The sequence below is a fragment of the Gallinula chloropus genome (genome assembly GCF_964237585.1).
Source record: "Gallinula chloropus genome assembly, chromosome: 1".
In the NCBI taxonomy this organism is placed as follows: Eukaryota; Metazoa; Chordata; class Aves; order Gruiformes; family Rallidae; genus Gallinula; species Gallinula chloropus.
The window spans coordinates 195,617,345-195,641,490 of NC_140085.1; the positions used below are offsets into that span (position 1 = coordinate 195,617,345).

The 24,146-nt window shown below is 39.9% G+C and overlaps 1 protein-coding gene across 6 annotated transcripts in view; it reads left to right on the plus strand.

Moving 5' to 3' along the window:
• DLG2 (discs large MAGUK scaffold protein 2) overlaps window positions 1–24,146 on the plus strand; it is a gene marked incomplete at both ends in the record, with an annotated part of 916,132 nt that overhangs the window by 458,307 nt on the left and 433,679 nt on the right. For all 6 annotated transcript variants that reach the window (XM_084264083.1, XM_084264085.1, XM_084264086.1 and 3 more), the window contains one exon: window positions 14,353–14,406. In XM_084264083.1, the coding sequence (XP_084120209.1) occupies window positions 14,353–14,406 (54 nt within the window). The remainder of the gene's footprint in view (window positions 1–14,352; window positions 14,407–24,146) is intronic.

The following is a 24,146-nucleotide window of genomic DNA, read 5'->3' on the forward strand; positions in this document are numbered from 1 at the left end:
TTGCTGTAACATTTGAAGTTCCTCTAACTGATTTGCAAGCCCATCTTCTCAATCTTGGTAGATCAGTTCTGACAGTTTTCAGGTTTTATGTCTCTGTGATTGTTAAATACATTGCTCAATACAGTGACAGTGAGAGAGGTCAATGTTGTCTCTGTGTATAAGGAAGGTTGTGTCATTTTGTGGGATAAGTGGCTTTTAGTTATATACATTCACACAGTAAACCCAGACAGCACAGAAATCTAGTCCTGTGCAGGTCACTGTTATTAATGTATATGTATAATAGCAACCTAGATTTTTGTTTTCCACAGAAGAGAAATGTGTCTCGAAATCAGTAACTAAAAGACATCTTATAATTTAAGATCAATCATAATTTAAAGTGATGCCTTGTGTTACTTTTTGGGACAGCCTCATCGGTTACAAGTGCCATCTTACTTGCTGCTTGATAAGTCATGGTAAAAACCACCCCCCATCTATTTTAATCCAGTTTAAAATAATGATTTTTTTACTCAGTGTTTCTGCATCCAATTCTAGCCAAAACAACACTGTTTAGAAATGACAGAATGTGAAAATGTAAAGATGAGGAAAGACCTCATAGGTCATGTTGCCCATCTGCCAGAATGTGAGTACTCCTACAATACGTATTTTGGTGCTTAGTCTAAGTTTATGCAAAAAATTTTAAGTGATAGAGCTTCTATCTCTTCTCTAGGGAGATTATACTGTAGTTTGATGCAATTGCCACACAGTTGTATCAGTGTAGAAAATCTGCTTGCCCGCCCTTGCCCTGAAAGTGAAAAATATTCCCATGTTAAAAATAGCAAAATATTTGTCGAAAAACAGGCAAGTAGAATTTTCCTGATTGGAAGTGTTTCTCAGCATCATTCATAGTATCAAGGACTTTTTTTTTTTCTTTCTGTTGCTTCCTTTTGTTCTTAGCCTAACTTTTAAAGTCTGCCTTTTTAGAATTGACACACCTACTTGCACTCTTAATCTAATTTTTTTAGGTTCATAAGGATGCTCTTCCCTTGCTTATTTCTTGACAGGAATTGCTTGCTTTTCTTTTTTGTGGGCTTATAATTTTTATTTAAATTAGGTGTATTTTTAGGGTTCCTCTATGAGTTCCTTGAAAGACTGTCAGATTTTCTGTACCCTCCAGTCATGTTGTTTGTGTTTCTAAGGCCTAAAGTGGCCCCAGACATTTTCTTTAGTTAAGAAATAACATTTGGTAGAGCTGCTTTTATGGCACTGCTACCACTCATCTCAAATTCAGTCTGTTCACATGGCTCCATTATTCTACAAACCTGGGATGCCAAGTTGCATTGATTTTGTGTTTTGAAATATTTTGGTAAATGCTATTTCTATGAATTAAATGGTTGACAGCCACAGCATCTTAATAGACTACATGTTAGCAGAAGAAGGTGTAGCTTGTTTTCTCTGTGGAAAGCTTTTCTATGAACAATAATTTGTTGCTACTTTATGTGTTCCTATTTTTGTACAATAGCTTAACTTTCTCTGTAGCTGCAGTACTACTTCCACTTTGTCTTTATTGCCTGCGCTACTCAAGTCAGCATTTTCTTTTATAACTGAAGAACTTGTTCTGCTACTTTCCTGCTGTTGCAGTCTCACCTCCAATACATGTTCTGTAGATTGATTGGAAAACAGGATGAATATAAAACGGATACTGAAGAAATATCTGTTCTATAGTGACATTTCGGAAAAAGATATCTCTTGCAGGCAAAGCAGATGCAAGTTGGGGAATTTACTGCCAATTCACATGAACTTTTTATTATTGAGTCAAGTATTGAGAAACAAACATGATAAATGGTTGAACTAACAGGATAAACAACTTTTCCAGGCTCAGCTTCACTCCAGACACCCCCCCTGCCCCTGTTACCATCACTGGTCAAGCTCAGTCCCTTGGGTGAGGTGATGGTGACACAGAGGTTCAGAGTCAGGGTGAGGCAGTTTATCTCTGCCACTCCTTGTTCCTCACTGTTTTCTTCCACTGCTCATTCCAGAGAAGGCCACAAAGATGATGGATCATTGGAACAGGTTGCCCAGAGACGTAGTGGAGGCCCTATCCCTGCAGATATTCAAGGTCAGGCTTGATGGGGTTCTGAGCAACCTGATCTAGTGAAAATGTCCCTGCTCACTGCAAGGGGGTTGGACTACATGACCTTTAAAGGTCCCGTCCAACCTAACACATTCTATGATTCTATGATCGGAGGGCTGGAGCACCTATCCTATGAAGCCAGGCTGAGAGAGTTGGGCTTGTTAAGCCTGGAGAAGAGAAGGCTCCCAGGACACCTAATTGCAGGCTACCGATACTTAAAGGGGTCCTATAGGAAAGTGGGAGAGAGACTGTTTACCAGGGAGTGCAGTGACAGGACAAGGGGCGATGGCTTCACGCTGAAAGAGGGCAGGGTTAGGAAGAAATTCTTCACTATGAGGGTGGTGAGGCCCTGGCACTGTGTGTAAGTCCCATCAAGGCCAGGTTGGATGGGGCTAATGAATGTGTCCCTGCCCATGGCAGGGGGTTGGAACTGGATGGGCTTTGAGGTCTCTTCCCACCCTAACCTGTCTGGGATTCTTTCATTTTGTGATTCCTTTTACATGTCCCCTGCTCCAGTATGGGCCCTGCAGGGGCTGCAGTCCCTACAGGGAGTGACCCACTCCATCATGGAGTCTCAGAGGTGCAGCTAACTTCTGATTGGTGGCTCAGAGGTGCCACCAGCTTTGCTGATTGACTCAACTGTGCCCTGAGGCAGGACTGATGTGCAGCCAGATGGAACCTGCTGTGTCTGGCTGGGCATCCCCGACCTTGCCTCACAGGGGCTGCCCCAGTAGACACCAAAGCCCTGCTCTTTGGGCCCAGGATGAGGGGGAAGGCAGGGACAGCATGAGCTCCATGTTCCAGCAGGGTGTAGTCCTTAAACAGGGCGCTTGAATGTAGCCAGTTAACAAGATACAAAGACTAGTAACAGGACTTCCCCCCTGCAACCCCCATCTATGGGTCCCCAGCAAATTTTTAAACTGCAGGGGAAAACAGTCCTAGAAACAAACAGAAAATGGTGCCCGTGTATTTCCACCATCTATTAATCTAAACAAAATTCCACCACCCTAAAGGGAACATGGTGGGTTTTTTCAGTCAACCTTGGTGGTGTTACAGGGATTCTTAAGGAGAGTCCTTGCTCAGCTCGGCAGCCTGTGACGTTCCAGTCTGTAAAATTAAGGAAAAGCAAGGGGTTTAGCACGCGCTGTCCTGCCAGTCACCCACAGAACACCCAGTCTTTCCTGCAGAAAGACTGCAGTGAGAAACCTGAGAATAAAAACGGTTGGGAAGCCCTGTCATAGTGCACTAAACAGTTGTAATGTATGTAATAGCGCATCGCCATTGAGAAGTGCATCTTAGGCCACGTGAGGTAAAACCTTGTGAAATGCCTGACTCGCCCTGAACGCGGGATGGCTTCACCGTGTGCACTGGTGTTTCTTGTCTTTTGAAATGACGTACTGGGAGTACAGTGGTCCTGCTATGATTCAGGGTCTGAAACAAGCTGTCAGTGAATGATATATTTGGAATTATTCTTGTTAATTTTATTCATCACATAGTGATTCTGGGACATGAAGGGACACTCTGGGACATCAATTAAAACTTTTCCAGAGGACGTTAGGTGAGAAGTTTACTTCTGCTGGCATAAAACTCAGAACTCTCTTTGCTACAGCACAACCCAATTTAAGTTTGAGTTTGTTGCAGGTATTAAAAACTGAGTTTATTTCTTTAAGTTCTTCCTAAATAACTGTTAAATGTACATTTATTACATGAAACTGTTTGGAAAAATAGCTTTGCTCCTGAACATATTTAGTCAGAATCAGCAAGTAAATTTGATGCATTTTATGGACCACAGCAAACCCCAGTAACCTCCTGGCAACTTCACTGCTGACGGGATCAGTGGTGATTTTGCTACTTCTTTTGTACCTGAGAACCTTCCTAAAACTCTACAGACACTTTCTTCTGTACTTCTCACTCCTTCCTCGTTAGAGAGACTTTTCTCTGTAGCACTGCTAAGTCTGAGTCTCCTCTGCTCTTGCCAAGCAGAGGTAAGTGCTCTTTGACACTGATTCCACTATTTCTGGGCTGCTTTACACAGCACTCGATGTAATTGATTAGTTCCTGAAAGCAGGTCTTTGGCTCTTTGGAATTTATGTTCTGATAGACCTCTTGAATAGACAGTGATTTCTCCTAATTTAACCTATTTCACATTTAGTTTTACATTCACCTTTTTTTGTTGCCTTCACCCACACTGTAATTTTCAGCCCATTTGTTTCCGTGTTTTGAGGCTGGTTATAAAAGTCCCTGCACAGAAATAAATATTATGCTCAACTTGTAGGTTCTTCAGGCTGTAGACAGAGTAAGATGTGGGATAACTGCTTTGTGAGCTTGGTGTACCATGATTATAGAAGTAAAAAGCCATGCTTTGGGCAATGCAGACTTTGCTTTTGAAGAGAAAGGAGAGAGAGAGAATGGCTGTGGTTTTGCTTTGGCTTTGTTTTCTTCTCTCAGGAAGGAGTTTTTCCTTGTGCACATTAAGGCTGAATCATCCCCTGTAGCATGTGGCCTGGTCAAATAGGATGCCAAAATCCTGGGTGCATGCATTTGTTGTAGTCTGAGTGTACCTGTACATGTTTGTATGCACATATGAATCTGTGTGTATATACATACGTGTACACACACTTGTTACTTGGTCATGATAGTTCCTCTAGAAGTTTAAAACCCAGCCAAAGAGAAAAAATATTTGTATATAAATATATGAAGGGGTTCACACTCCTGAGTAGTGCATTAAATGAAGGTATTTTTCAGCTAAAGGAGCTTGGCAGGTTTGTGAGATTCACTTTCCTGTTCTCGTTGTGCAGCTTTTCTTGAGGTTTACACTGCTTTATAAAAAAATCTCCACCAATACAAGGTTAATAAAGCCAAAGCTTAGGCACACTGTAGAAAGTTATATTGGTAATATTTAAGAAAAAAAAATGGGAGCGCTCGAGTCGTGGGACAGTTTGCCATGTTAACAGCTCTGTGGATAACATAAGCCTTTGTTGTTACTATCTTTTTTTCTTGGATATTTAGCTAATATACTTAAAAAAATAAGACACAAACCAATTTGAAAGTAGAATAGTAATACATTTAATTGGTCTTAAAGTACTTTTCACATATTTCTAAAAAAGACAGAGATGCCTGTAACAGATATGAAATATAAAACATTATGCAACTTGTACACACACACAAAATAAAATCCAGAAAAAAAAATCTCCCAATGATCCATAAACCTGTACTGGAGTTATCTTGCTTTTGGGAACCTGCTGGCTAAACGCACACATGCTCTATACATTTTGCCAGGAGAAAAACAAAACTAATATCGAGTAGAAACATATTAGCTTAAATTTTGACTCCATTGAAGTCAATCGATGTTTTACCATTAACTTCAGTTATGAGGAGGTTTCACCTAGAAATGTTTAGATCTGGTGGAAGTGGCATGTCATTAAGACTTTTAAAATGGAAGATGTAACCTGTTTTGGTAATTTCATAGTATAAAGGAAGCTAGCTTAGCTTTTAGGCTTTCATTAGCATCACGCCATAACACTAATTTTGCGGTGTATTTTTCCACTAATATTGATTGCAGTGTTGAGGCAGATTTTTCAAATATTTCACCTTTTTATGTTCTTATGAATGATACAAAATCTGAAAGAAATGTATACATATGAGATGTCAGAGTTTTGATGATAATATGCTTAGAATAAGAACATATGGAATGTATTTCTATTTTTATTCTTGATTCTGAAGCTTCCATACTCAGACTTAAGAACATACCAGAAATGTGGCATTGCCAGGATTGGTTAAACCTGTTATCTCAGGAGATGTGATTTAACACAGAATTTGGGTAAAGTTCTGAAGTACAGTGGAGATCAGATGAGGGATCATACCAAAGATCTAGATAATAAATGAATGTTTATGGCCCATGCACTTTCAAAAGGCCATGATTGTGTGCTGAAGTGGGGTTTATTTCTAAATACAGAATTTAGGCGTAAATTTCTGCTCAAAGCTAGAGCACTGGCATTATACACTTTGCACCAATTTCTTCTGTGAGTCAGTGGAAATGTGATGGTGGGACCTCTGTGAGTCTTAGTGTAGCATTTGGCATCCTAGAATGAGAGAGGTGGATCCACCCTGTTCAGTGATAGGAAGGTTATAACCTCAAAATTTAATGGGTAATAACATGTACTTGAATAATAACTTCACTGAAAATTCAGATGTACCATAATTATCCCTCATTCTCTACAGAGCTTTTCCCATTGACATTTCTGTGTCCTTCACTGGATCTGATATTGAGCAAAAAGTTCCCATTGTGTTAATCTTTCCTAATTCAAACTGCTAATAGGCAGCATCAGTGCAGGTGAAACTTCATCGGCTATAAAGTAGGTGCTTTCTTAACATTCTGCCTGGCAGCCTGCGGGTCCACACAGAAATGTTAGCTTTTCCTTAGGTCTGCATTCTTTTTTATATAAATAATTCCATGACTAATAATTAAATAGGAAATTATTCCAACATATTAAGGGAAAACCAAGACAAATATCCAAGCCCAAAAAGAAGGCCACCTTCTTTGAAAGAACACTATTTACCTTTAAATTAAATGGCTGTATTTGAGGTTGCATTATGCATTTAGGGAAAGGTCTCCAGGATTTCTTGAGGCAATTTTCTTCTCTTCTTGATAGCTGCAGCCTGCAAGCAAAGCTGCTTTTGACTTCTGTTTTATGTCTGCAAGTAGAGGTAAGGTTGTTTGCTGAAAAGTCTTTCTTTAGATGTTCAAAGAGGCTCCCTATCTTTTATATTTTCTTTTTAATAACAAGCAAATGACTTTTTCTTAGTCTTGCAGTTTGTAATTCAGTGGTAAATATGACAAAGGTTGTGTGTGTGCTGTGATCTTGAGGCCTCATAGCACACCAGAGAATTACTATTTTGACATCTAAATTATCATTTATTCTTTCCTGCCATTGCACGTCAGCATAAATCTATTTCCTGCTGTTGTGAAAGGAAACTTTTGAAAATATGAAATTAATTTGAACTTCTTCATCAATGTTCTTAAGGACACAGTCAGATGCATTATATCCGAGAGATGCACTGTGCCCTATTCATGTGCCAGCACAGGGACTGCTCCACTTCATATTATTAAGACACAAGACGCTAACATTTTTGCAATGAAATGAAACTGCAGCTGAATATTCCAGAGGGTGTTGTAGAATTTAGAGCTGGCTACCTGGAAAGATGTGCCCTTAACTTTGACATACAGTCCACAGACAGGTGTCTGCAAAAGATGGTAATAAGCCACTGACAACTCAACTTACTTTTAAAATGATAATACGTACACTGCCATATTACTTTAAATTGCACTGCCTCTTTATTTTGAATTTACTTAAATGTAATAATGTAGATAATGATGGTGATTCCTTAACTGGAAAGCAAACAATTGAGAGTTCTGAGTCAAAGTAAAATCTCAGTTGAGAATATGTGGATAGCTTCAAAATGATCACGTTTTCTGTTTAAGAAGTAATGTGCTGTTTTCATTATTTATAAAATAGTTGTCCTATGCCTATGCAAGTAACTTCATGGTCTGGTGTTGAATACAGCACCACACAGTAGGAGCAGTTAAAACAAGGAGTTATGAATGCTCCAAAACCAATGATATTCTATGTAAGATGGATAGTCTGTAAAATGGTGAGTGCTGTAGGTAAAACCAGTCAACCAGGATAATGCGAGCACTCGTGGTAGAAAGAAAGTTCGTCTTGTCTGAGAGGTATGAGTCATGTCATACACTTGTCGAGAATTTGGTAGCAAAGTAAATGTTCATGAACTAGACCGTGTGCCTTTTTGTTCTCTTTCTACTGGCTTCAAGTGCTTTCACTGTAATCCTGCTTTTAAGTTGTGCTGTTGGTGGAAAAGCAACTAGACTGTCTGACTTGCTGCAAGCAGAACAGCCTCGTGTATATATTTGTGGAAGCAAAGTCTGTTGTGCTCAAATGCTTTAAAAAGAAGAAGAAAAAAATCATCTTCCTTTTTTTTTTTCCCCCAAAGCTATTCAAGTTGTGTCCCAGCTATGCCAATCTGTCACTGCAGCTGTCAGCGTGATGCCTTTTCTTCAAAGCACAGAGATGGCTCCGCTGAAAGCGCTGCTTCTAGTCAAGGGCAGGAAAAAGGTCTGTGCAGGGAGCAGCAGTTACAAAGCTGACAGCCCATACGGTACATTGTCAGCATAATATAATACTTAACATATAGGTAAGGATTAGGGGAGAAAGGAAAGTGCAGGAGGAATGGGGGAAACGGGATCACTCGATTCACTACGCTCCATAAATTTTCCTCTCCTGGTGATTGCTTCGGATTTATTTTGCAGTGGCAGAATCGTGAATATGTTTGCCAAGGCCTCTTCCCATCTTTGAAATCTGATTACAAAGTCAGGGAGCCCTCTGTATGCTACCTGACTTAAAAGAGGGCTGTCTCTTTCATGAACTAATTACTACTAATTTGAATTCATCCTGCAAGTTAGGCAATTAGGTATCTAAAATTTTAAAACTCCTTACATATATATAGATTATTTAGTTCTTGCCAGCCAACATCTCTCTTAAAAATGTGCCCAATTTCAGCCAGTTTTGCGAGAGTTGTTTTATAGCTGGGAAAAACTAGGTAAAGAGTAATTAAATGTCCTGTTTAAGGCTGCAAAGCAAGTCAAAGGGCAGAACTAGGAATACAGTCATTATGTTTAGTCTTCCAGAAAACTGTTTCTTCTCACTCAGTGTCCAACTTAGTTTGCACATGTATGGCTATCACGGTAGGCAGAGACTCTCAAGACCATCTAGATATATTTTTTTGCCTGCATTTGTTAATTTATGCACAATTGGAAGCGTTCTTGATGAGCTGATGAACTGCTGTGATAGATCTGTCAGTGTTAACTCTAAGAAGTGCACGGATTTCTGGGTATCTTTTTTGAGAAGGTGGTGAATCAGTGCATGTGATGCCATGAAAAGCCGAAATCAGAACTCACCAGGCTTGGTGACTATGCACAGGTATTCTTTGCTGCAGCGCTGGGCAGCACAGGGGATGGCTCCTCCTAATGTACACACCGAGGAGTTAATTACACAGCTTATCTGCATGATTAACATATTCATTACTTTTCTGGGAACTCTTTATCATAGGTTTCCACCCTTTCCCACCTGTGTACTACAGACTTTAGGTGGTCTTCAGGGACTCTGGTGGTTGTTTACTTCCTCCACTCATCTTCATCACTGTTTTTTTGCCATGAACTACAGCCCTTATCTTCCTTTTCTTGTTTACCAGAGCCGCAGAACTGGTCTCAGGTACACTTGAAGCCCTGAGTTTTCTTGTTCTCAGAGATAGCCCCACTAGAAAGCTTACAGTGTGCTGGTACACACATTCTACAATGCCATTGCTGCAAAATATATTACTAATACCTAAAAAAAGTCTAGACAGTAAGTCTCCATTAGGTTCACTGACGCATAATACGTTGTTGACACCCACAAGGCTCCAGACAGTAAGTTCCCATTAGATTCATCCCTCTTTTCACATGTGATGTATTTCAAAGTCAGAATAGATATAGACACATCATCACAGAATTATAGAATCATAGAATGGTCTGGTTTGGAAGGGACCCCAAGGATCATAGAGCTCCAACCCCCCTGCCACAGGCAGGGCCAGCAACCTCAGGCCTGGATCTACACAAGGTTGCCCAGAGCCCCATCCAACCTGGCCTTGAACACTTCCAGGGATGGGACATCCACTACTTCTCTGGGCAGCCTGTTCCAGCACCTCACCACTCTTTCTGTAAAAAACTTCCCCCTAATATCTAATCTAAACCTTCCTTCCTTTAGTTTTAATCCATTCCCCCTTGTCCTGCCAGTGTCTATCCTTTTAAAAAATTGAATCCCCTCCTGCTTATAAGCTCCCTTCAGGTATTGGAAGGCTGCAGTGAGGTCCCCCCAAAGCCTTCTCTTCTCCAGGCTGAACAAGCCCAGCTCCCTCAGCCTCTCTTCATAGGGCAGGTGCTCCAGCCCTCTAATTGTCTTCGTGGCCCTCCTCTGAACCCTCTCTAACAGTTCCACATCATCCTGGAAGGTAAAATCCTTCTGACTCCCTGTTGCTGATGATCCTCTCTTGACTTATCCCATGAGTAACTTCCCTGTGATTACAGGACTATTTTGATGCTATTGTGTAGTCCATGGCAAGCACTATATTTAGGGTTCTCTCCAGTGTTTGCAAACTGCCTTCTCAATTCTACATGATCAAAGCCTCCAACTTTTCTTTAAAGCATGAACTACAAACAGGACATAACTAATAAAATCAGTTCCATTTCCTGCACTTAAATGCAGTGTTGTAGCTCAGGATATCAGTGTTCTTCAAATTAACATACATTAGAGAGACTGAACACCCCCCCCCCCACACTCCTCCCCCACATTTATATTAAATCAGAAAACCCCAAATCACCACACAGACTCGCTGTCCCACACATGCACTCACACATACACCTGCACAGATAAGAAAAGGAGGAGGAGCAAAGAAAAATGCACTGATTTTGTTAGTTGTGAGTGAAGGGTTATAGACACTATATCCATCTGAAACTATTGCTCTGTGAATTTTCTCATGCTCATCTGTCTGATCAGGATGAATACCTCAGTAGCATAAAATCATCAGTTTGATAGTTGAAGTTCAGCTCTTCCCATCAGTAAAGAATACAGCAAGTACTGTGTTAAAATGAACTCTGAAAGATACTATTGCTTGAAAGACGATTCTTTCCAGGCTCTGTAGGTAGACTAGGTGGGGAAGGATCACGCTATTCAGAGGAGCAGCTTAAATGCTCAGACTTTTGCTGTGGAGGAGGAGTGATGGGCCAAATGAGAACCTGGGGGTCAGGATTGGGTAGGAAGCTAACAAATGGGAACATCTTGGTGGGTGCCTCCGGGAAGCCTTGCCAAGTCTCATGAAGGACAGAGGGAGGTGATGATAAAGAGGCAGATCAATTTACAAAGGGTAAATTGTGCCTTGCCAACCTGACAGCTTTCTGTGATGAGTTGACTAGCTCTGTGGATGAGGGGAAATCAGTAGGTGTCAGTTGCCTTGATTTTAGCAAGGCTTTCAGCATAAATTCTCAGTTTTGTAGCAAAAAGAGAGATGGTGAATGGAATGATGCACTAGGGGATCACAGGACACTGGCTAGAGCGCCAGACTCAAAGGGTGAGTCAGTGGTCAGCAATTCAAAGTCCAGTAACAGATGGCATGTTACCTGTGGTGTTTCTACAGGTTTCTATCTCATGAAGTTTAGTGATGGTAGGCAGAAGTTCCTTCACCTGGGCAGGCAAAGTCTGGCTAGACAACTGCTTTACAGAGTGGAGAACAAGCTGTACATGAGTCAGTCACGTGCCCTTGCAATGGTGAGGACTAATAACAAACTGGGCTGCATAAAAATAGCCTAGGCATCAGTCTGAGGGACATCTACTCACCACCTGTGAGGCTGCATGAAGTACTGTGTCCAGTTCTGGATCCCCCAATATGCCAAAGTGTGTTGGGTGGAACATAACCAAAATGGTGGCACACACAGCAGTGACTGGGTCTAGTGCACAGAACATAGAAGGAAAGACAGAGATCGCTTTGTTTAGCCTGAAGAAGAGTCTGTGGGAAGAATCTAATTGCTCTTTTCAACCATCTAAGGGAAGGTTAGCCAGTTAAAAAAAAAACCTCCTCTCAGAGATCACAGAATCATAGAATCATAGAATGTGTTGGAAGGGACCTTTAAAGGCCATCTAGTCCAACACCCTTGCAGTGAGCAGGGACATCTTCACTAGATCAGGTTGCTTAGAGCCCCTTGACTATCTCCAGGGATGGGGCCTCCACTACGTCTCTGGGCAACCTGTTCCAGTGATCTACCACCCTCATAGTGAAGAACTTTTTCCTAATCTCCAAACTAATTCTCCCCTTTTTTGAGTTTAAAACCATAACCCCTTGTCCTATTGCACCATTCCCTTAATACACAGATGTATAGAAGTATGAGGCAAGAGACACAAGTTGCATTAGGGGAAATTTGTATCAGACAGAAGAGAAAACATTTCACAGTGAGAGTGGTTTAGCAGTGAAACAGAGATCCAGCAAGTCCTTCCGAAAGCAACTACAACTGATAGTAGGAAGCATTTGAGGGTTCTGTTTATGCTCGTAAGAGGAAGCAACACAGTAACTGAGTTTTCGAAAGAAGTTCCAAGTTTTCTAAATAATACTTTTTTGATAGTGTTACTACATTTCCCAGTTTCTAATTGAGAAATCTCTTCAGCTTTACTTCAGGAAAATCAGATATGGGTACAAGACATAAGGCTTTGTTCCTCAGTGGGTTAAAGTGATGGGAATGCTTTGGAAAACTACTCCTGAAAGATGTTTTTTTGTAACAAATACTGCTGTGTAAATCAGTAGAAAGATGCTTCCATTCTGAACATTGCAATCTTTGGTCTAGAAAAGGCCTAGACCTTTTCACTGTTTGTAAACATGAAAAAGCAATGACAGTTAAAATTTAATGGCAACAACAGAATACTGTAAAAAAGAATCTTTTCCTTCCCTCAGCAAAGGTAGCAATGTTTAAGTTAATCGAGCTGAGTTCTCATGTAAGTAAAAACTATGATTCTAAAAAGGAAATGCTCTGTTTAACCTTCAGCGATAACATGGCTCTAAATCATTCCATATGCCTAAAGCTAAAAATAATATAATCAAATGGCCTTCAGCTTTTATTTATCCCTCCAGGGTGTCCAGTGTGATAGGCACAATGGGCATAAATGGGGCTGGGTGCATTATATCTTTACAAATACTGAAGATTTTTATATTAAACTGTGCATTATTACAACAGATGCGTGCCATGAAAAGTATGCACACCAAATTGTATGCATTTAACTTTCTGATTTTATTCACACATTACACAGTCGTATGGAAATAATGGCATTAATCATCAAGTACCTGTTGTATAGTAGCATATGATTTTTCTGAACACAGAATAATCTTACAATAACTGCACCAAAATTAGAACGAAACTGTGATATTCTCAAAGTATTTGAATTGCTGAGCTGCTGTTAAATTTGTTATTTTGGTAACGTTACTTAGGTTTTGAAATCCTGCAGCGAGTATTTGACAACAGAAATATGATCAGTGTTTTCAACATTGCTGTAATCATGCCTACCATGCACAAAGGGAGCCTGCAGTCTGTACGAGTTTAAAGTATAGGCAGGTGTTCATTGCCTAATATACAACAGAGATAAATAGAACTAATGTGCTACTACGCTAAGCATTAGTACGTTCAACAGCCCATTACAGCACCCGAAGAGCCTTTGCTGACCACGCAGGCATTGGTCAGACAGAGAAGGGGTGCCCTCCATCACTTTTTGTACTGCACTTCCTACATGCTGATTCTTCTCCTCCTGAGTCCTTGAGCTATTAACAATCCCATTTCAGCAGCCTTGTCTCTGTCTGACATTTTACTTACGGACCATCGTTCTACTCCACGCTTTCTCATAGCTCTGTAATTTTCTCCAGAATCTAAGCCAAGATTATGTAGCTGGGTCAAATCAGAGCTCAGCCTTGGGTCACTACCACTGAACCCCAGGATGGGAAGTGGAAGATGTTAGGGCATTTCAGGTGGCTGGACACCAGCCTGGATATGGGTTTCCTCAATAAGTTAAAGATTGGCTTGGGCAGGTTTGCAGATTCAGGAATGTGTTTAAATTGGGTCTATTTTTCAAACTGAACACCAGCTGAGTGCATATAAGCCGTGTGGAATATAAACCTTTGACATAAATATCGTAGTATATATGCATATACATATACTATATACCAACTCAACATCAAATGTTGAGGTTGATCATCTTAGTTTTGCTCAGATTCAAAAGTGGACTTGTAAGGTAAGGGAAGCTGAAACCCTCACCCCCAGGGTCCCTTAATTGTGAGCTGAATACAGCATGTTTCCTCTACTTCGACTAAAAAATGAATGACTAGCTATTATATATTCAGGATGTGATCCAAAGTCTAATGAAATTGAAAAGAAAGACCACAATGAACAGTGATTTGGAAGCTGACAATCTACTTCCTTCATCCTTAATTGATTGAACAGTACCCAAAGTTACGTATTGTTGTATGATGTGAATTCAATGGGAAGATAGGCTTTCAGATTTTAATTTGGAATATAAGCATTTCGACTTTTAATTTAATGTATCATTATGGGCATTTCAGATTTTTAAATTTCTTTTCTCTTTTTTTTTTCCCCCTTTCAGGCAAGCCCTGCCCCTATAATTGTCAACACAGACACCTTGGACACAATCCCTTATGTAAGTATTCATTTTTTAAATTTATAATATATAGAATTTATTAATTTTCCACAGAAATTCTCTTCGGTATTGCAGAGAAGTTATAAATAAATCTTACAATTAATCATGTTTTCACAGTTAATTCTCTACTAGAAGAAAAAATCAGGAATGATAATTGCACTCAGGTGAATTACAGATATAATATACATGTAATTTTTAGTTTAGACTTGAACACATAAACTGTAACTTACTCAAACTAGCCTTTTTTTGAAGAAAACTGCCATCTCATTAAGCTGATCCTCCTTACCAGTAATCTAAAGCACGAATATTTTCTCCCAGAGCAGCATGCAGCCTCCTAGCTTATTAAGAAGATATCTAGATGCACACTGTAATATTAAAATAGTGCAAACAGCTCTTCATTTGTATGTCTATATTCCTTTTGTAGATGAAAGCTCTTCATGATAAATGACAGCACAAACTGGATGACTTCATGTTTTCTTATTAATGTCTATTCATTTCTATGACTTCTAGAAAAAACAATTTTCCCCAAAAATAAATGCCTGTTTTTATTAGAGATAAAAAAATCTGCTTTTCTACAGCATTTGATCTCATTGTCATTTTAGACTGTAAAAGCAACAATACTTGAAGATAAAGAACATAAAGACAAGGTGAATATATAATAAAAAGGGTTCAGGCTCAAATGATTGGAGGCAAGAAAAGCAAGTAGCATGAAGCTAGTGAGCCAGGATCTAATCTTTCTCCCTGCATAATCTTAGTTATCTTTTTAAAGCTCCTAATTAATGTCTCTCATCTGTCGTGTTTTGTCCACATCTGTTTCTTATGATACCAGTGCATAAGCCTAATTATTTATCCACCTACACCAATCATATTGCTGGGTTCTGTCTTTTAGAAGACTGTTGATGAGGGAGTGTAATAAGGGTTGTCCTGGCCAGCTTGTTTGCTTCTGACAATTCATAAAACTTAAAAATTATTGTGCAGGACACATGCAAAGATCACAGCCAAGAGCAATTTAGAAGAATGATGCTGCTGTAAAGCAGAAGAGAATTAAATCCCTTGTTGGGAATTTCAACCACAGGGAAGGATGGAAAAGTTAAATAAAATTTCTCTGTTCATTTGCATTCAGCTTTCCTAAAAGGCTTCCTATCACTTTTAAGTCTCAGTTTATCTTCAAAACATCAGAACCATCTGCTCTGGACTCGTTTTCAATAGGTCTGGCTTTTCTTCTGTTTTAATGAGACATTTTACACTTAGTGTTCTCTAGGTCTACCAAAAAGGACATTGTGAGCCCTAGTTCTCATTTCCAGCACTGGATCTGTGCCCAGGATACTTTGCAGCTACAGTGTTAGAATTCCTAAATACAGATGCAATTACACTAGTGACAAGATGTTCAATCAATATGATTTATTCCCATAACACAGTCTATCGATACTTATATACTTTTATACCATTTTTACACTAGTGTTCCTTTCTCTTAAATAAAAAAGGACAAATGACCAAACACATTCAAGAGAAATATTGACAGTAGACCGAAAAGTGCCTGTGGGCTGTTTCTGTCTCCAACACATGATGTGAACTAGATAAACAAACAGAAGGTTTGTAAAAATAGACAATACTGAATTAGTCACCTTGATCTTACCTGGTGCAGGGGAAAACTTACATCCCTTACGTATGGGACACAACAGAGTGACCAAAGAGGGACTTATTAGACTGGTCAATAAGAAATGTCAAAGTGAGGCATATCTGCTGACCCCAGGCCAGGTCTTTGCTTTACAAATAGGCATTTCTTTCTGATGAGGTTTTGTGTGCTTGAACATTCTCCAAATTGAGAGAGATTGAAAAATGACCTCTTTCTCCAACCTAATATTTGGGAGAGCGGGTGGGACACCTGTACTATCCTTCCTGCTCCCGGAACTAGTTCAATTTAGTTTGGTTGGTTTCGTTGATTTATGGTACTTCCTCTGCTCAGAAGGTGCTGCAGTTGCTGGGCCAGATACACGTTTGCCTGTGTGTGCATCCCCTCCTTTTCAAAACCAGGTTTATGGACAGTATATGGTGGGTCATCTCTGGCCAATGGCCAAACACTCTTCTCACTCCCCTGTCCTGTGGAGCAGGGAGAAAATAGAAGAAAGGCAGCTGTATATTGTTGTATATTGGGACTATGACAGTTTAATGGGAAAAGCACAAGCTGCAGGTGCAGGAAAAGCAAAATATGGAATTTACTGCTTACCATCTGCAGGCAGATGTTTATCGGTTTTTCTGGAAAGCAAGGCTTCAACACATGTAGCAGTTACTTGGGAAGCCATATGCCACAGCCATGAACATCCACCCTTTCTCTTCCTTTCCCTGAGCTTTTACTGCTGAGCATGACATCACATGGTATAGAATATCCCTTTGGTCAGTTGGGCTCAACTCCCAAACCTTTACCCACCCCAAGCTAACTTGCTGTTGAGGGAGTAAGGGCAAAATGGGAGGAGAAGCCTTAATGCTGTGCAAACTGTTCTCAGTAGAAACCAAAACACTGGTGTGTTACCATCACTGCTTCAGCCACAAATCCAGGCATGGTGTCATGTGGGCTACTATGAAGAAAATGAGCTCTCCATCCCAGCCAGATCCAGTACAGCCTGTAATACCTTGGAGTGTTAGTGGGGCTTTGTCTCTTGCTTAAATGTTTGTAAAGGCAGTGGATGAGAATGCAGCCATCGTCATATCATTTATTGTTATTATTATGGGAAATATAGTTTAGCAGATATGCCCTATTTTTTTTTCCAGCCAGGTTAGTTCAGAGAGATAACAGAAAGCTAGATTAAATTATTATTATGAAACTTAAACATGAGCCAAGCATCTGCCTTTTCAACACTGTCAGGACTTCTAGATGTACCTGGAGGAAGACTGAAAATGCCTAGGGATATCTCTGATTAATGTTCAAATATATTTAGGGTTAGTTAGCCAGGTATTTTCTGTCCAAAGCTGAAAGCAGCCATGATGTGCATGGACACAGAGCAGCCAATACCCTCTGTCCTGGGCTCAGCTAGCATCGAGTTAATTCTCTTTCTAGCAGTGTGTGGAATGCTGTATTTGGGAGTTAGAGTGAGAGCAGCGCTGGTAACACACGGATGGTTTAGTTGTTGCCAAGCAATCAGGGACTTTTCAGTTGTTCATATTGCCCTGCTAATGAGAAGGCGGGGTGACACCCAGGGAGCCGGGAGGGGACACAGCCAGGACATATGACCCAAACTGGCCAAAGAGGGTATTCCAGGTCAATTACATCATGCTCAGCATAAAGGGGGGCTGCTGGGGAAAGGAGCGCACAGCTCCAAGACATGTGGTTTGGGGACGGTCCAGCTTCGGGATGGCTCTGGGCTGTACAGCCTGAGTTGTGCGGTTCAGTGAGAAACTGCATTGTGTATCACCAGTTTTGTGTATGTTGCTATAAAGTCTTGGTTTTATTTCTTCCTTTGCTGTCCCAGTAAACCATCCTTATCACAATCCACAAGGTTTGTGTCTTTCCTTCTCCCCCTCCCCCCTTTATTTCCCCCCATTGAGGGAAAGCAAATGAGTGGCTGCGTGGTGCTCAGCTGCCAACTGGGGCTAAACCACAACACCCTCTCATAACTGTAGCATGTCTAAAACACCCATAAGCATTCTTCAGGGTGAGATCCAACTTAGATTCCTGTTATTCAGTCCCTGTTGTCAAGCCTCAAAGTGTATTTTGTAACCCAGTCTAGTGGAGAGTGTCCTTGCTCAGGGCAGGGGGGTTGGAGCTAGGTGATCTCTACGGTCCTTTCCAACCCAAACCCTTCTTTGATTCTATGATTCCATGATTGCTGGTTAATAGCATCCACTCATGTTTTTGAAAAAAAAAAAAAAGATGCCTTAAACAAATAAAATGATTTTTTTTGTCAAAATATATTTTTATCAAAATATTACCATAACCAAGTTAAGTAGTCCATTTTATGCCAAGTAGAAATTATTATCAAATTTCAGACCCTGAAATAAGCAAAAAATGGCAAATGTTGGTGAATCTAGATGGTCTTACATTACTAGGCACATCTGATAGCCTGATAGATCCCTAAATAAGGTCAAGCTATTTTTAGTGTTATATACCAGATGGAGACTTCTCATGATTTCATTTAGCTTTTGGCTCAGCAGCATGACAAACCTGTCTCATTGGTTTGTTTTACGCAATGTACCTTCAGTGCTTCTCTGTATCAATAACAGCTCTGCTCATCCTTTCTGCCATCTTCCTCCAGAAATTCCTGAGTGCTTCCAGAGGGAGGGACCTCACAGCAATGATTAGCATTCAGAAAGTATTTTCAAGTGTAATGTGTCTACTGGTCCACCGGTGAGACATTTCTTTTTTACAGTTGGTATACAACTGGTAAATGACGTGATTTGTCTCATTAACATTCTAATGATCTAAATTTGTGTAATTAAATCTTTTGGTACTGTTGACATTCTTAAAACCTCTCAACTCAATAGTTTGGAAAAGAAATTATCTTGTGAGGGACCGTTTTTCCTCAGTATATATAAAAAAAGGTCTTATTCTATTATACTGTATGTTATTCCTTATAATTTGGGCCTGCAGCAAATAACAGAAGAAACAGTTAATTAGCTTTGTTTCTAGGTTCAGTGGCTTGAAAACTTTGGCTTGCCAGGCGTTGGGCGTGGGAATAAATTTGATAGGAAGCTTTGACGGTACAAAACGAATTATTCTGTGGCATTTTAAGCACAATTAAACATTTGTGGGAGTTTGTTTGTTCTTTATTCTTTGGCTGTAAAGTTTAGATCTTTTTGTATAATGAGAAGTATTAATTTAATAACATATGAATCATCTCAATTTCTCTGTTGCGCAGAATAAGCTTTATGTATTTATTTTTTCATTTCCAAAGTGCTGTACAGTTGATAGCAGCTATAAGGCTGGCTTTGCCCAATCCCTTTCATAAATTGATGCGAACCTTCCTATGTATTTTATGATGGAATTTCATTTTCCTTTCATCTTACCTAAACATTAATATAAATTCAGTCTGGTACTGTGATTGTTCCCTTCCTCCCCCTGCCTTGTCTCAGTGATAAGGTCTAAGGACGATGTACTTTGTCCTCCTTTTGGTCCTAATTAATTCTTTGCATCTTTTCAGCCTCCCTTAGTTCTTCCAAATCATTATTACTGTTGCTGTTATTCTTCTCTAGTAAAGATGTCCTTGCCCATGGCAGGGGGGTTGGACTAGATGACCTTTAAAGGTCCCTTCCAACCTAATGTATTCTGTGATTCTATTATTATCTTTATTATTATTGTTGTTGCTTTGTTACTGGTTTGCTTTGCTAATTGTGCCACCTATGCTGAGTTCTGTGCAGACACATTTGAGTTGTTCCCTAAAGAAGTGATATGAGGACTTCTTAGGTTATGTTTTTCTGAGCTGTAATCAAATCTCTGCATTGCTTTATCCTTGCCTGAGTGCAACCATGCAGATGGCTGTGCGGCTGTTCTGGTACATCCCTGCATAGGGACATCAGGAGCTCAGACCCTTTCTGGAGTATGGCAGTTGCTCGGTGACAGCTCCTGTGCAGGGGAGTGCAGGGCCCATGATGATTCCAAAAGGAGGAGGTTAGGAAAATTTTCACCTTTCCTCTCTGTCATCCCAGTTGGCCAGTGAATCCAGCAATTAGCACATTACAAGGTGGAACATAAAACTGAAAGGTTGCAAAGGAATGGGAGTTTGTCCTATTCTGACTGTAAAACAGTGGGGAAAATATGCACATTTCTGAGAGGTCAGTACTCTAAAGGTTTTTATTGGATAACGTGAATGTAAGCACAGCCTGCATCTAAATAAGTAAATTGGCCTTATATATTTCTACAATAAAGCATTAGACACGGGGCATTACATAATGAATATGAAATGTCATCTGTAACTGTGATGAGAAAATACATGAAGTGAATGTTAATAGAAGAGTAATGAGAAATTATTGTCTAAAGGGGTAGGATCTGAATTTTCAAAAATCTACGGAGATCTTGAGAGATCTTGGAGTTGGGAATTTGTAATAAGTGTGTTAAAATAGACAAAAATTGACATATAGCTATATATTTTCCAATTGACTTCTCTCCAGAATAAATTTGCTGCCTCTTTCTTAATTACTTTGATCATAGTCTTGAAAATCAGATTGCACATTTTATTATCTCAAATGACTCTTACGTTTTCCAGACTGTCAAACTGCAGTTTGCTGCTTACAGTCACCTTTCTGTCTGTCAGTTAATGTGGATTACAGTGGAAAAGCTAAATCTGGTAGAGCTCTGTGCTAGCTTTTAAAAGCTACCTTGGCTTGGCCGCTCAGTTTTGGCCTTTGAATTGTATCATGGGAATGTTGTTTGCCCTGGCAGTCACTGCTGTGTTCTGCATGTCATCCTTTCTGCAGTGAAATAAGAGATTTTTCTTTTACAATAGCAGTATTGAAAAGAATTATTTAGGTCCCATTTATAAAAATATTTTGAGATCATTAGTGAAAAAAATTGCTACATAACACAAGACTCATGAACTAGCATGTAACATTTCCCCTTAAACGTGCAAAAATAGAAAAATCTTGATCCTGACATCTGATGACTTAAGTGAATTTTACTATATTGGACAGCATATATTGCTGCTTTCCAAAACCCAAAGCAAAAGTACAGAATGGACCTTTTAAATCTTATTTAGTTTGCCTCTATTTCATATCCATTGTTTTTCTACCTAAGAACCAGTATATTTCAAATCTTTTCATTTAAAGTATAGATTCTGTGATTACATGTTTTAGAATGGAACATCTTTACAAAAGGGTTCAAAATGACTAGTTTTTTTCTCAGTTTCCCTTTTAAATTCTGGATGCAATATTGGAATACTTAAGCCTTATCAAAGCACAACTCCAATATTGTGTGGGGGGGAGGAATTTCTTTTATTTTCATCAGGAATGAGTGCTACTTTGAATGTCTAAATGCTATATATAATATTACATGAAAATTTAGAAGAAAACTTTCCCTATGTCTGGATGTAGGGCAGGTAGAAATATGAACATCCTTTCAATCCATCAAGGAAAAGCATCCCTTGGTCACATATCTAATTACTTCTTCACACTTTCATTCTGTAAAATTATAATACTTTCCATTTTCAATTACCTGTGAATAAACCTGGCCTTTAGATTCAATCAAGAAGTTCTTTCTGTAGACATTTGATTGAAACATACCATTAGCAGACTGGGAGAGAGGAGTTTACTGAACTGTAAAGAGAGCACACCACACACTTTTCTGTGTCCCCCTGCTTCAGGTGCAGGCACCATAGAACACGTGTAATGCCTCATACTTTTTGGATTTGGACTACTTGGAGTGCGTGTGTTTTAGGATTTTAGTGCAGATCATGGGTGTGCTTGAGAAGCAAATTCCCTACACTGACCAGTCTTTAGCTCACACACTGGAGCGTATGAAGCAGGCTTTCTGACAAAAAACTCAACAGCAGGCTTCTGGATACCCTTTACCCACTATAAGGCAGTCAATAGTTTGGGTGACGCTGAATTAAACCTCCTTTACAGGCACTATGCTTTTCCTAAGTCTGATCCTGTTGGGCCATTCTTCTTATCCTTGTAGCCTCTGCAAGTTTTAGCACTATGAGAAAGACCGTAAAATCATAGAATACTTTGGGTTGGAAGGGACCTCAGAGATCATCTAGTTCCAATCCCCTGCCATGCTCAGGGACCCCCTCACTAGACCAGGACCCCCAAAGCCCCATCCAACCTGGCCTTGAACAACTGCCAGGGATGGGGCTTCCACAACCTTTCTGAGCACCCTGTGCCAGGGCCTCACCACTCTCATAGTAAAGAATTTCTTCCTAATTTCGAACCTAAACCTGCCCTCTTTCAGCTTGAAGCCATTGCCCCATGTCCTGTCACTGCACTCCCTGGTGAACAGTCCCTCTCCCACTTTCCTGTAGGATCCCTTTAAGTATTGGTAGGCTGTAATTAGGTCACCCCACAGCCTTCTCTTCTCCAGGCTGAACAAGCCCAACTCTTGCAGCTTGTCTTTACAAGAGAGGTGCTCCAGCCCCATGATCATCTTCATGGCCTCCTCTGGACTCACTCCAACAGCTCCATGTCTTTCCTGTACTGGGGACCCCAGAGCTGGACACAGCACTGCAGGTGGGGTTTCACCAGAGAAGAGCAGAGGGACAGAATCCCCTCCCTTGACTGCTGGTCACATTGTTCTTGATGCAGCCCAGGACACGGGTGGCTTTCTGAGCTGCTAGCGCATGCTGCTGGCTCATGGTGAGCTTGTCACCAATCAGCACCCCCAAGTTCTTCTCCTCAGGACTGCAATCATTGTGGAGGTGTGGGGGGATGTACATGCCCCTCCTCTATGTCCATCTATATTTCATTTTTAATTAATCCAAGGTAATTGGTCCATGAGGTTGGAATGTGCTGCAGAATGGAGTGTGTCTGTTAGACTTGTTGGAAATTTGAGTCAGCCTAGAGTTGCCTGGCTAGAACTGACCTAAATTAAATGTAGTTTAAATTTGGTTTTGTCTTGCTCTCCCTGGCATTGAATCAGCTTTTGCTTTGTTGTCTTCTTTGATATATTACACGACAGACCCACGGTTAACATTACTGGAGTCTGTAGCAGTAAGCTAAAATCTGTGAGTTTGCAAGGAGCCACTAGTTAACAAAACCTTGGGAAAATCTGCTTGTATAGAACAAGCCGGGGTCTTAAGCCATCAAACCCATTGTCTTCCTTAAATGCTTCTGTTCATTTTCATTGTATTCTTTTGCATAAAAGACTTAATTGGGATATATATTTAAGATGCAGATAGAGTTCCTAAAGTACACAAGAGAATTTTTCCACCGCAACAGCTTTATTCTTAATTACTTTGTTATGAAGTTGCAGTTCTGAGCTGAATTGGAAAACATAAATAAGTAAATAATTCCTTATCTATAGAGTTCATTTTTCTGTGGTTTGAGACAATAGCACTTGTTGGTAGATTTGCTGTATTAGAAAGCTTTAGAACTTAACTGAAACCTGGTTTCAAAAGCTAAAGAAGAGTTAGCACAGATGCCATTATCTTAATAGTTCTAATTATGCAAAGGGAAAGAAAGAGCTTCCCCGTTGCATAAGACTTCTTTTTGGAGGACTTCAGACAGTAGAGAAGCAAAATTTAGAGTGCTATTGTCAGAGACAGACATATTCCTTTAAGCCTAGATAACCTACAGAGGTAAAGAGAAAGTAACTGCTCAGTATTGAAGAGAAAACTAAATTTGGTGAAAAGTGGTAAAGAAAAATATTGGTTTAATGTCTTATTGGAAATGGAAGGGCTAAATTTCCTTGACACTTCAGGTCTTTGAAATGAGCTACATATGAAATTTATTTTATCAGAACCCTACTTTATAATTTTAAGGATATTTATTTTTTATGTCTAAAATTGATTGATGATTTGCTCTTAAAGTTCAGCCAAGGCAAGGTGGTTGTTATTCTGGCAATATATACTGCAACGTTAGCAATAATATTGGATAGAAAATATTTCCTTCCCTCAGAATCCTTTATGTATGGCTCCTAACATTATCTACTGTTCTTTTTATGTGAGGGGCTTTGCATATGTTAACTTTTTTAAAAGTTTAGAATAGCTGCAGTGTGTTCTTACTGTTTTGACACACCAATATCAAAAAAAATCTGTAAAACTACACACCTTCAGCCCTGTTTGGTGAAGTGTTCTGCAGCAAAGTCTCTAACATTG